Here is a 13,807-nt window from a genome sequence, read left to right as displayed (position 1 = left end):
GATATCTTTTAATCACATTCTAATCAGGATAAGTGAGAGGCTTAGAATTAAGATGGCCTTTAGAGGGCAACTTACTGTGTGTGAATGATGAAGAAGAAAGTTTATGAGGGGTATTCTTGTATTATTCCTATTAAAAGTCAAACTTACCAACAACGCATTTTCCTCGATTAATAGCTAAACAGTAACTCAGTAGTCAGTCATTTATAAATTCCCCCTCATAAAATACCACAGCCTTGATAAGCCCATTAATAATAGTTCCGCAAAATATAAAAAACAGCTCCTTATAAGGTCTCACGAATGAGCTTTATCGTTTAGTAATTGATAGTGATAGTGTAGTATGGTAGTAATACGTTTTAATTTTAGCTATCGTATTCAGTACTTTTGGTATGGGGTTATGGCTAGAGAAGTATCACCATCCGGAAATGAGTCGAGCCCCGAAAAGAATGAATATCACGCGATTGGATCCGTGATTAGTAGGGATATTAGGTGGGTGGGTGTACGATTAGCCAGACAGTCAGAAGTCATGCCGATTGCATGCATCGTACGATCTGTTGCCTGATTCCACCTCGAGTTCCGGCACTCAGCTGCTGACGTCAAAGTCTTTAATCGAAAGTCGAGGCAGTGTGACCCACATACAAACATTGAAAGCACAAGTGTTGGCCTAGCCCTTAGTTGCTGACTAAAGTCGGCCCGGGGACCCAGATAAGAGCCCATCGGACCGCGGATCCCATGCACCGCACCACGTACTCCTTGACGGGGTATAGAAGTACACAGTAAGAAAAGGGAGTATAGTCCCTATACGTTTTCTTCCTATTTCACAAAATACAATAGGAAAGTTTAATATACAAAACTGTTAGAATACCCCTTAACAATAAAAATACCGCTTAATTTTATGGACATAAGTATGTTTATGCTTATTCCTTATTGGTCACACTGAAGTGTTGTTCCTGGCTTTCTTCCTTTACATAACGGTAGTATCTGATCACAGAAACATCTTATTGTTTTTAGCTCTGAAATAAATTTTTCTCATAATTCATAAAACAAATACAAGACCCTATTTTTCTCGGTGCACTAGCCGAAGACGTCTACGTGCGCTGCAGTGCGGAGCACGAGCCCCGTCGTTAATTTCACCATTCGCCTCCTCGCACAGTGAGCACTCCGATAAGCCGCCCGCCCGCATGCTAAGGCACATCTTCCTACGTATTTGTACATATACATATATATATATTAATAAATATATAGTCATATATGACTGATTGTCTGCCGAGGCCCAAGACGTCGTAAACAGCTTATCAGCTGGGCGATGTGGTTACCCGTCGAAACCGCTGGAACGGCAACCAGATCGGGAACCTGTCACAGACGGAGGCCGAGACACCGGCAACGTTAACGGCAACATGCAATCTCCGACTGGAGCAAAGTACACGAACCGACGTCATCGTGGAACGCTGACGCAACGACCTTGTTGAACGGCCCAGCACCCGACTCACCTACAGAGCCACCCACCTTAATGACGCCAGACCAATGTCCAAGCAATCGACCCGTGAGTCACCAGTCGTCAGTGACTCCCATTAGATTTAATGCCATGACTGGCACTCTTACGGATCACAGGATGTTGGGCGTCTAAGCTTTTCTCGGAATCTCGGAATCTCACTAAGCAATAAAATGATTTTGATCAAGAATGCCAGGCGGAACTAACTTGGATTACGATTGGTTTTTAGTACGGAACATTGTTATTTTCCGAAATCCTATTGCTGGGACTATGATTAAAGGGTTACTATATTCTGAAAAGATTGAAAAATATAAAATTAAATCATTATTTTCCTTTATTAACTTTAGCTGAATGTTTAAGTCAACTAATAGAAGATCATTAGCAGCTGAAACTAATATATCATAAATATTTGAAGCCCAGACGACTTTAAGTGATTTGTTTTTGATGGATTTGATAGATACAAAATTGAAACATCGCTTAGCATTCAGTACCCAGTCACAGACAAGCTCCGAATCAACTTATCGATCATTAGTACTCTTTTATTTTTAGAAAAACCCTTCTTTTTATATCATGATCATCCGATCCGATGCCTCTTTCAACAAATTTTGGCCAGACATGCCCTGGGGCCTTAAATCTACGGCCAAAACACAGACCGCCACCGCCGCACACATTTAAAACCGAGATTTTTAAAGACGCTGATTTTTCAAGTCGGTCTTGGTTTTTTTTTTTTATTTGTTTAGATTTTTTGTGTGTTTTTCTTTTTTTACTTTGGCGCCGTCTAGCTCAAAAATGTCTAAAACTGTCATTAATTAGAATTTGCAGCGTGTCGAGTCTGTGCCATCCGTCGACGCTTGTCTGGCTGTTTGGCATTAAAATGTTAGCCACCAAAAGGCCAAAAAGGGGGACCAGACCGCTCTGAAACGTTTCTGGAATTCCCCCGCCACAAAAAAGAAAGCAAACCCCGTGAGTTCGGCACAAGAAAAATTAGCCAACAAAAGCGTGTGTTTGCAAAAAGGTAGGAGATGAGAAAAAGACGAGTTAAAAAATATTCATAAATAAAGGTAGGAAAATAAAGCAAATAGCTTTGAGACAAAACCAGTCGGAGATGCCGTTGGAGACTCCAGTGTTCGGTGGCTTCGTAGCTTAGCAAGTGACTGGGCCGGGTCCGGACGGGCCCCACTCTAAGCCAAGCTAAGCAACACGCGCCGCGCTTTTGTCATAGCCTGTCATAGTCCACGCGACTGCAGCTGAATTCACACGCTTCATTGTGGTTTATTATTTTTTTCCACCTTTTTTATTCGCGGAATTTGCGGCGACATTCCCAGCACACTCCGTATATAGTATATGGTATATAGAGGCATGTGGATATGGATAATGGGCCACACTCTGGCTTGTCTATTGGGAACGCGACTTGTCTATAGTTTCCTAGACCAGATTTGCATCTCAAATTAACCAATTCGAGCACCTTTCGGCGATCCAGATTGTTATTTCGTATTTCTATTGTTAATTCAAAGAGTTTGGAATTTTTAGTGGAATTTTTTATACGTCTATTGATAAAACAGACTTGACTGGGATTAGATATTAGATTATATTTGGGATGGCAAAATAAAGGTAGAACTATTCTTTTAACCATTTTCTTACATCTTAAGATTTTATGAATTGATTTTGTTAGACATTTACTTATTTTATCCACTGTAGTTGCTATTTCCTACATTTAATTTGCAGCCGACGTTCTGTCAATTAGCTCAATGGAATGGGCCTGTAGCTGTGTGGGCGTTTGATTAATGTTACAAACGCCGCCACCGTGCGATACTCAACTATGATAATGCAGGCGACCAACGAACTGACAAACAGGTGTCACTGGCAGGGGATTGGAATGGGATCGGGAGTGGATATGAGAGTCGAGTCGTGCTGGTTTTCCCCGAATTGAATTGCCTGCAAAGGCAGATAAATTACCTCATAAATCAACAGAATGTAAATAGTTTAACGCGTGTTTGTTCTATTTTATTTACTCATTGAAGCTTATGAGCTTTGCTTTTCTGAAGGCAAAAAAAAAAATAAAATTACTTTTTAAAAATGTGTTTAGTTAAACATTTAGCACTTAGAATAAACTTTTTGAATTCTAATGCCTATATTTTCTTATATTTTCTATTCAACTTTTAAGGTTTTATGAATAAACCAACTATAAACTTTTCTATAAAAGTTAAATTTTAACAAGGAACCATATCCAAGTATATAAATAGCTAATTGCTTTTCGTTTCAGATCACTTTTTCGTACTTATAGAGTGATTGATTTGGCCAACTAAACTTCGATTAGCAGCTGACGAAACGCGTTTGGGTTCTAAACTATCGAATTCTTGGAAGAAATCCGTCGAATCGTGGCACGTTTTGGTAATTATGGCCCAGTGCAAACTCACTGCCACAAGCCAACAACTTCAAGCGTCTTTATTTACCCTGATTCAGTGTTTCGCAAACGCGTGCTGTGTATGATCTGCGTGTCGCAACCAATCTTAAGTATCAACAATTTTTTCTGCTAGCCAAGTTGTCAAATGGTCAGTGCAGAAGGTTGCGTAAGATGCCCCTTATTTTTCTGGCCAGTGGAATTGCTTCCATTTTGGCCTGTTTTTTTTCTGTCGGCTTTAATGAGCGCGTGTAAGCGTCACGCTTTTGTCTTTTTTCATTTCTTTCTTTTTGCCTTGGTTTTACGTAAAAGTATTATTGAACCCAAAACGTTTAAGAACTCGTGAAATACGAAGAACCATTTTCAGTTGGGGATAACCGTATTATGACGAATTTCCAAGCACTTACCTGTGAATTTTCTTTCTTTCAATAAGTCGAATTTGTTTACCAATATCGGCTGGTTTGTTAAGTGGATTTCATAGTAGCGGAAATAGCTAGAGATAGTCTTAAATGCTATGTACTTTCCGTAGTTATTAATAAGCGCATTTAGCTCTGTTATTGATTATTACGTAGGCTATTGTGTCACATTTGATACGTAATTACCGCAGTTTAGTTATGTCTATTTTCTATTACATCAGATCAGATTCTATAATAGACTTCCAATTCAAGTTAATATTGATATAAATTAATTGAAGTAAAATGAAACTATGGTTATTTAAAAGTAATTTTATCTGTAGAATATCTTATCCAATTACTATTTTTGATTAAATTATATTTATGTTACAAAACCTTACCTTTCGACTCAGCACAGTACTCTATGTTACACCCGATTTATGCAATATCAAAATATTATATAAATAATCCAGAAAATAGGTCAATAGTCATATATCTTCTGTCTTTAGTTTATAGTTTCTGCCGTTGTAGCCCGGCGTAGGGTGTCGTCTCCCTTTTATAATTGCAGATCTATAACTTCTCAATTCACAACAAATAAAAGCAAAAAAGAAAATTCGAAAAAAAATGCACAATGTCAACTGAATTGGAATTTTGATCCAAAGTCAATGCAACGCTTACGTAACGGACATAAAGACACTTTAGCCCGCAAATTACGCAAGCAAAAAGAAAGGGGAGCGAAATGAAAAGAAAATATTTATGCTGGGAAAGGGAAATGTTTTGGGGGAAAATTGCACAATGCTGCTGCCCCGAATAAGGTGCGCTAAAATTAAAAGTGTCATGCAAAACCCGACACGAGCCTGCTCCATAAAATCGGTCTGAAACTCCACTGTCTGCGGTGCTAGTGATGGCAAGTAATTGTGAAAGTGATTAAAAAATCGTAGCTTCAGTAATGTAGGCGTCGTAATGAACGTGGTGTGCTCTTCTTCGGCCTTCTTCCTTTTCTGTTCTTTCTTACTTTATCCTATTCTGTCTTATCCTAGTTTCTACATGTATTGGTGACATTTGCTGATAGTGCGAACGGGACACACATAGTGTTCGTTAGAATGATCTTTATGCAGGAGTAAGGAAAATGAAAAAATTGTGTGCTTAAAACTAACTGTATAGATTAGTAAGTGTGACTGTTTGGTATATATGTGAGTGTGACCGATTGCTAGAGTATTAAAATTATTTATTTAATATATAAAAAATTATTTTTGAAAATATTTTGTAATATAACTATGTATGTACCCAAAACAAAGAAAAGGTGAAAAAAATGTTCAATGTAAGAGAATAAAAAAAATATTTTGTCCATCACTGATAACTCCGAGTAATGCCGAAACAGAGAGTTATCCAGTATGGTCAGCGTACCCAACACCAGAAGACAAGATTACGGCGGAGGGTACTGGAGCCGGGCGATCCGGCATGGCGACAGAGCAAGAGTCAACGACGGGTGGAAAAATAACAAAAGCTCATGAGCAAACAACAAACAACGCGGCGATGGAAACGGAGACCGCTCCGTTGGTAAGGGGAAGTGCGGGCATCGCCAGCGGAGCGGGCCAGAGCAATGGAACCGCGCTAAGATTGTGCGGCACGTGCCGCTGCCGGCGTCAACGGCAAAGTAAATGGGGGCCAATCGGGAGCGAGCGAGCTGGCAATAGAATGCCGAGCGCTTTTAACCGAGCGACGTGCAATTGATCGCGAAAACGCTTCGCACGCCAACCAACAGTCAACCCACTTGCCCCCGCAGAACACTTCAATCAAACGATCGATCGTTCTAGCGCCTCTTCTTTTGGAGTGAGAGAGAGTGGAGAGGGGTATACCTGAGGGTTAATGGAGCATAATGGCGTTTCCAATTCGAATGCGGAGCCACCACCGGGCGGTGCACAAATTATCACGAGTTGCCACTGGCAAACAGTGGCGATAGCCTCAGCAAACAACGAACATTTCGAAAATGTACTTCGCTTTTTTTTTTATTAAATTACTGCTGGCTAACGTGACAGCTTAAATGTACTTGGCACCTACTCTTAGTGTTTACTTAACTGTATTTGCAGAATAAAATATATTATTTTTTTTGGATTTTTTATATATTTGTTAAATAAATAATACGCTGTGATAAAAAGTGGGTAATTCAAGGCAGCTACTGATTATAGTATTATGTTTTTAGCTTTCAAATTAATGTGCTGGATTGATTATAATATAGATTAAAGATTTAGTTAACCATTTTTGCTTTACATTTATATTTAATAATATAATCAACTTAAGTGCTCTTTAAACCACATCCCAAACCTTTGATAATTAGTAACTAATTATCTAACTTTCTGTTCCATTTACTAAAAATTTAACTGCGAAAATAAATATGAATGAGAACGTGAATTTGTTAGATAGAATGTGAATATTCAGCTAATGAGGTGTTTTAGTACTTCCCGAAATTAATTTAGGCCTCTCGCTGAATACATTAACCAACGATGAATACCGCAGAATTAATTGGTTAAAGTTCGCAGCAGAATTTGTGTAGGCAAAAAAAAAGGAGAAAAAACAACAGCCCACCCAAGGAAAAACTCATACATACTTGGGTAATTAGAAAGTTCAAATCTATAAAAATGCCAGGCGTAATTTGCAGCTTAGTGAATGGTCAATAGGCTGATCAGTGATCAGTGGCTGGTGATATCAGAGGGGGGCAACTTTGGGAGGCATTTTCAACTTGGGAGCACGCCAAGCCAAGGCATCACACAGACGTATCATGGGCTCTGGCCGACCAGTACCGGCTCCAAGTCTAAAGTGCTCGGGCTTTGCTGACGCACGAGATGATTATCAGAGGGCGTCGTTTTGAGGGGCGGGGCTCAGGGCAGGAGGGATGGGTGGTCAGAAAGAGGAGGTGGTGCAAGAGGAACGGTCAGCGGTCGGTGATCGGTACGCTGGCAATCAGCAACACGAGCCCCAGCCCCAATTGAGCGTGCTGCTCGTGCTGGCAGCTCGTGCCGTAAAGCAAAAAAAAAAAAAAAAGCACCGATCGATCAGTCAGTCGGTCATTTAGTCAGACAGACAGTCAGTCAGTCAGTCATTTAATCAGTCAGCCGGTCAGTTGATCAGTCGAGCTCTGAATTCGTTATGGTAATCATCATTAGCGCGAAGCGTCGTTCTCGTGCCAGACTTGCCTTATTTCAAAACCAAAGGTCAAGCGCCCGTCTCGGGGATCCAAAAAAAGAAAAACAAAATACAAAGACCATCTGGGTGAAAAGCAAGGGGGTTGGCTAGAGAAAAAATAAGGAAAACCATTTCCGTTTAGCAGAAATCGATCAGCGTTTCACTAGAAGCACATACTACTCTCGCTCATTGATCTTTGGATCTCGATCTCTGTCAACAGGGACAGGTTTCGCTCTCCATCTGACTAATCAGCGGCTTCGTTTTTCTCGGAACTCAATACTCGCCACTCGAGATTTGTCACCGGGCGGTGACTTCCTGAAGACCAGATGCCAAGGGTTCCAGTTTTCGAGGGGTTCTTTACAGAAGGCGGAACTGCCTTGCCAAGTTGCCTTATCAATCGCCAGACATTAGCGGTAACCGCGAGGTCAACCGCTCAATTGTCTTGATAAGCAAGTCGAGTGGTTCTTGGCTCTTGGCTCTTGACTCTCGGATCTTTGGATCGTTTTGGTATGGCTTTGGGGTCGTCCGTCCAAGAAATCAACAGCCCCTCGAGCTGGTGCCTGTTGGCTTTATGACATTCAACTGCCTAATTAGCGACCGTACTCCAGTTGTTTACTTAGACGCCGCATTAGATGCGATTAGATTAATCCGAATGCCCTCATGATTGATGGTTTATTTTTAGTAGCTCTCGGATTATTAATATTCATTTATAGTGACTCCTGGACTCTTCAAGTGCCGTGTGTATGTGGGTGTCGGTGTGTGTATGTGCACAATCAGCATTGCACAGAGTTTGTTTTTTAGAATTGAATTTGTTTTTCGCTTTTTTTTTTTATTAGATTTTATGGCAGACACTTTTCTGTGCCGGACTTTGGCACATTTGTTCTGCGGGCCTTCGGCTATCTAGGTCTGTGGGTCTGCTCGTTCCCAGCTGCCGCAGTATTATCGATAGGGGTATCGCTGACTGGTATCTATTTAGTGCGGCGTACTAAGCTAGACGCGGCTATTTCTGGGAAGTCATGTGAGCCACCACGTGACTTAAGGCACACAAAGGTAATTATTGTTTAAGGAGTCATTAAGGTCGTTTGGGAAAGGTTTTAATTAATAGTTGTAGTTATAGTAAATATTTGTAAAGAAGTAAAGAATATTATATTTACTTTAATTTATACGCTTGTGAGTAAAGTACAATCGAAACTTAGCCCGGATATGGCCATGAAGAATCCAATTCACATTAAACATATAGTCTCCCAATGGAAAAGCCTGGACATTGCTGAATCGGTGATTAAAGTGAGCTGATGTCAGCTTATCCACCAAAAGGTCATGCTGAAAGTGGATGTATCTTAATCTGAAAGTCAATCAAGTATTAAGAGTATACTCACATCGTAGGGGCAGGAGTGGTTTATATTTGAAAATTCTTTAAAGAAATCGTAGACGTAATTAGCAATGGGATATAGCTTAACGTTCTTTAAGAATTTGCAGCAATCAACTGTTACGTTGTAGAAGTAAGGCTTGTAGGTACTCAAGCGTTTATAAAGGGCCATATTCACCTGGATTGGAGTTTGGAAAACTTTAAGTGAAAAGTTATATTTCCTAAGTCATACCTTAATATCAGTCACTGGAATTTGCAGGAGGTTGACTTTTATGGTTAAGTATTTGTAGGTTCGGTTAAAGGACTTCAACAGGCAATACTCGAAAGTCAAGAAATCTTCGTCCACAGCCTCACAGATGGTGTTAGTAAACTCTACCATGGAGTGCACCTAAAAAGTAGAACTTACTGTGATGTCTTTTAAATACTTAACTTAGTTTTTTACTTCTTTGATTAAATATATATTTAACAGGAAGACAAAAATAAAATGCAATATTTTGCACATTTTGTAGAGATGTTGCATCTACGAGTAGCGATTTGGTATTAGTGTTTTTAGGAACGACACTTTCGATTAAAATGTTTAAGGTTTAATTATTGTCCAAAATTAAGCAATCATAGCTTTTAAAGGCAATTAACTAATAGAGGTATTAGAGGTATGGAAAGCAAACGATTTTAATCGCAAATGGGTTCGCTTGCATGGATTATTAAAATACGTTTTAAATTTTTCCCCAAAATTTGTGTTACCAAAAATACATCCATTACCCAAGAAATATATGCTAATGAGAAATAAAACTAGAAAGTTTATTTAAGTGAAAAATACAATTGAAATTTGGCTCTAATATTTTTATATATTATAAACCGAACTTTAAACATATAATCTCCTGTCGGAAAATCCAGGACATTGCTGAATCGGTGATTAAAATTATCCGCTGTCAGCTTATTCACTATTATGTCATGCTGAAAAAGGTTTAAAGATTTAAGTCTCTGATTCATTCAAATAGGATAGAAGGATACTCACATCATACGGGCAGGTGTGGTTTAAGTTTGAAACGTCTTTGAAAAAATCATAGACAGAGCTAGCAACGGGATATAACTTGACATTTTTAAAGAATTTGCAGCCATCGATTGTTACGTTGTAGAAGAAAGGTTTATAGGTGCTTAATCGCTTATAAAGTCCCGCATTCACCTGAATGGAATATTTAAACCTTCTAATATTATGAAGTTATATTAGTTTGCAGACCCACCTTGGCTTCTGTGACGGGAATCTGCAAGAGGTTGGCCCTTACGGTGAAGTATTTGTAGGTCCTGTTGACTGACTTCAAGCGGCAATACTCGAATTTCACGAAATCCTTGTCGATGGCCTCGCACACGATGTTCGTAAACTCTACCAGGGCGTAAGCCTGTAAACTATATCTTTCAGAAATCATTTTGTATATATACTAATAAAGTTTTTTACCTTTCCAATTAGGTATATATTTATCAAGAAGACAACAGTGAGATGTAACTTTCTGGTCATTTTACAGAGTTGTGGAATCCACGAGAACTGATTTATTATTAAGCCCTTCAAGCACGAAGCTATCAATCGAATGTTTATAAACCCATTATTGTCTGTAATGAAGCATTTCTAAAGATAAAAAACCAAATTTAAAAGCAACTAATTGGGGTATTAACTTTTTAATAGCAACCAAAATGAAGCCTCAAAATGAGTAAAAATATGATCATAACGCTGAGATTTCCTTTTGGAAAGCTTAAAAAATATGTTAAAAATTATATTTCTTTAATAAAAATCACAAAAGGCATATTTTTGACCTCACAACAAAGTTATTCCTGAAATCCTATCATCTGATGACTTCTCCTGACCCCACTGGCCACCCTGTAGACACCTCCCCTCGCGATCGCTTTGTTTATCTTTGGCAGTCGAGCCCACTTGAGTGCTGGGCCATTCCCTGGCAGCGAGTCAATAACACTTGGGAAATTGACCAAGTCCCCCCCAAAGTTCTTATCACAAGGAGCGTGACTGTGTTCCGCCCAACGCCCCCAACCCCACTGTTGTTGTCCCTAGCCGCGGTCTTATCATGAGATCCAAAACCCGTGCTCTCCACGGTTATATATGGTATATATATGGCATAAGCGTCAGCAGGCCTTATCGGGCATATATGTGTATATATATATATATATATATAGCATATATGTATGATGGTGATAGCTAGGAGAGCGTACACGTAAATAGATTATATCTAGGTAGCTGGCAGGGGCATGACTTTTTGCGTGTGCCATGACGAATGCGGCCGCTCTACTCCCTGCTAAAAATTGCTATTTTTACAGAACACCCAACCCAACCACCACCCACCGCTCATCGGAGGGGGGAAGCAATGAACTGCGAGTTGTTGAAAAAATTTTCCATGAATCGTTGTAGTTTTTATTATTATTATTTTGTTTTTTTCTTTCTTTCTCTCTCTTCAGCACCTCGTCTCTGGGTTGTTTGCCTGTGCAACGTATGTAGAGGCGTAGAGTCGCTTTTATCAATAATTATTTTGTTGTGCTCGCCGGCAGTTGTGCGGTTGAGTGGTTTTTCTTATCACCACCTGACGCCCCAGTGGGTGGTGGGCCCACGGGCACGCTGTAACTGGGATTGGGATCTCGGGCTGGTCGTGTGACACAGACACACTATCACGTAGGCACACAGCCGTCTGAACCCGGGCTGGGCGCTATAATTAGACAGTCTCAGTCAATATTAGCCGTGCAAGGCTGGCACGATCGACCGATCGATCGATTAGAGTATATACACAGAGAGAAATAAGGTTTTAATTATGTTAATAAATATATTGATTTAAGGCAATAACCTTTAAGACCCATAAGAGCTTATGCAGACTTATCAAGTTGTATACTAAATCAAAGACTGGCGATAAAACACATTTCTACAGCCCAAAATTATAAACGTGTATGTACATTTTATAATCCAACTTTTAACTGATATGGCTAATTGCTTTTTCCGTGCACGTAGATCTATCTAACTACCGTTCGTTCGTTCGTTTAGGCTGTTGCCATGTAAACCATACCCTTACCTAAGCCAATCGACTGATCGCCTCCGACGGGCTTGGCCTATCTGCTAATTGATTGACGCAGTAACTATGGGGCTAAAAACTATATCGTCGTACCGCCCGTATCGTCGTCGTACTCGTAGTGATTGTCAAGTGGGGTCCCAGAGTCTTATCTTTGAGTGGTGGAAAATTTGAGCTCGCCTGGTGGCCATTTTCCCTTCATGCTACGAGCAGGTTTCGGCTGTCTCATGAAATCGATGGCCAATTTAAGGCATTCTTCAGGCGGCCATTATTCAAAAAATGACTCTATCCCGCTCACCGTGCCATCGTCCATCCCATTCGCTCTGAAAATAATTAAAGTTGCAGCCAGGGAGCAGCTGCTGCTGCACTTGGGTGTTAACTTGCTTAACGTGCAACAAGTCGCATGCAATTATGAGATGCAAAAGGGTTCGGTCTTGCCAGTGCCACCCCATTCCATTTTGGTTGTAGCATCTAGACCGAACGATGCTTCGATTCGCCGCAAATGCAAATCGCTGTTGTTGGACGGTCTCCGACTACCCAAGTAGCCCTTGTCTCGATCCCCAGCCTCTGCCTCTCTGTGTAATTGAACAATTTTCTCCACCGGTCTGTGAGATCGAGACAAAGGCCCAGGCCCTCTGCACAGCAGCAATGGCGGAGGAAGTCACAGTGGTTCGTATAAGCTAAGAACCTGAAGTGATAAGCCTTAAGTTGTACTAAAAACTATTAGTTAGTATAACTTAGTTTACCAAGGGAGTAGGTTTATAAATTTTTGTTCGAAATTCTATCTTTTTTGCCAACAAAAACCGAAAATTTATTATCAAATCCCATCCCAGGGTCGCCTTTAGAGCCAAGTAAGTTGCTGGGCTCAGTGTTTATTTGGGCCCAACCGGCTCTCTGGCCAAAAACAACATCAGGAGCTGCCGCACACGACGCCGACAACAACTAAAACAACGGCCAAGATGGAGCAGGGCAAACAAAGGCGTTGGCCATAACAACTCAATATACAAGGCATGGGACAGAGGATCGGAATGGATCGGAACGGAGGAAGGCAGGGCGGTACCAAGATGAGATGGTCAGACTTTAAAAAAGACAACTCATCCGCTGCTAAGGCAATGGCAAAGGCAATGGCAATGGCAATTTATGTAAATATCCGTACAGCCTTGATTTCCATGTAAATTCAATGGGGGATCCGGGCAGGTGCGAACTACTTTCAAACTACCGATCGGGGCAATCAGTGGGCAAACAAAAACTGCGATACGTATTTGCCCTGCCCTACTGTTTGTGCAGTTGGGATATGGCAGCTAATTAGCCGGTTGCAGGTTCTAATGCGGCCAGCCGTGCCAATGGTGCGTATGAGTAATGTCACACCCAGTGCCCGAGCACAAATATTGACAGCGTTTTGCTTTTCGCGCTGAGTTCAGCGTCGGAGCGTCAATGACTCTTCGAAACAAGCCAGCCAGCTAGCCAGCCAGCCACTCAGATTTGTTTCTGACAGCTCTCCTACAGGCTTATTTTCTTTATTTTTCTTATTTATTTTGAAATTGTTTTTTGTTTTTTTTGTTTTTTGCAGGGCAAACAAGAAAGTGACTTGCAAATATTGACAGATCGAACGATATGAAGGGTGCAAAGCAAAGCTAGGAAAGCAGGCAACTGGTATATCAGACTAAGGAATATATATTTACCAAAAGTAGACTCCACTCCTTAACCCCACCTGCCCATCTGCTGACGTAAATGCGGCTGTGGCAGCAAGAAAAAACAGCAAAAATATTTGATAATGACGCGTGCTGTACGCCGCCCCTTCCACACCGCCACGCCCCTGCTGGCCTTTGATAAAAGTGTTTAACATTCATTAAGATTAATAATAAAAGGCCGCGCCAGCCAAACGAGTTTCCAATAATTCTCTTCTTTTGTTGCGCT

General features: G+C 40.6%; 2 protein-coding genes across 2 annotated transcripts; both read right to left on the bottom strand.

Moving 5' to 3' along the window:
* Window positions 1-8,602: 8,602 nt before the first annotated feature.
* On the bottom strand, window positions 8,603-9,210 carry LOC121530568. Its single transcript, XM_041819910.1, has 3 exons — window positions 9,064-9,210; window positions 8,842-9,009; window positions 8,603-8,785 (listed from the first exon to the last, which is right to left on the bottom strand). Exons 1-3 carry the CDS (start codon window positions 9,208-9,210, stop codon window positions 8,621-8,623), a joined length of 480 nt encoding a protein of 159 aa, XP_041675844.1. The 3' UTR covers window positions 8,603-8,620.
* Window positions 9,211-9,471: 261 nt separating this feature from the next.
* Window positions 9,472-10,368, bottom strand: LOC121530567. The gene is made up of 4 exons (XM_041819909.1): window positions 10,285-10,368; window positions 10,073-10,228; window positions 9,847-10,014; window positions 9,472-9,785 (listed from the first exon to the last, which is right to left on the bottom strand). Exons 1-4 carry the CDS (start codon window positions 10,342-10,344, stop codon window positions 9,630-9,632), a joined length of 540 nt encoding a protein of 179 aa, XP_041675843.1. The 5' UTR covers window positions 10,345-10,368; the 3' UTR covers window positions 9,472-9,629.
* Between the last annotated feature and the right edge of the window lie 3,439 nt (window positions 10,369-13,807).

This window comes from Drosophila eugracilis, unplaced genomic scaffold, assembly GCF_018153835.1.
Source record: "Drosophila eugracilis isolate 14026-0451.02 unplaced genomic scaffold, ASM1815383v1 contig_1104, whole genome shotgun sequence".
NCBI classification, from domain to species: Eukaryota; Metazoa; Arthropoda; class Insecta; order Diptera; family Drosophilidae; genus Drosophila; species Drosophila eugracilis.
Note: the sequence above shows the minus strand (reverse complement) of the source record. Positions and strands in the feature narration are given on the sequence as shown.

Coding starts and splice junctions, on each gene's coding strand:
- LOC121530568 (XM_041819910.1), bottom strand. CDS start 9,210: ATGGTAGAGTTTACTAACACCATCTGTGAGGCTGTGGACGAAGATTTC. Junction 9,010..9,063: donor TTCCAGTGACTGATATTAAG/GTATGACTTAGG, acceptor ACTCCAATCCAG/GTGAATATGGCCCTTTATAA. Junction 8,786..8,841: donor ACCACTCCTGCCCCTACGAT/GTGAGTATACTC, acceptor ATCCACTTTCAG/CATGACCTTTTGGTGGATAA.
- LOC121530567 (XM_041819909.1), bottom strand. CDS start 10,344: ATGACCAGAAAGTTACATCTCACTGTTGTCTTCTTGATAAATATATAC. Junction 10,229..10,284: donor ATATATACCTAATTGGAAAG/GTAAAAAACTTT, acceptor TATAGTTTACAG/GCTTACGCCCTGGTAGAGTT. Junction 10,015..10,072: donor TTCCCGTCACAGAAGCCAAG/GTGGGTCTGCAA, acceptor TATTCCATTCAG/GTGAATGCGGGACTTTATAA.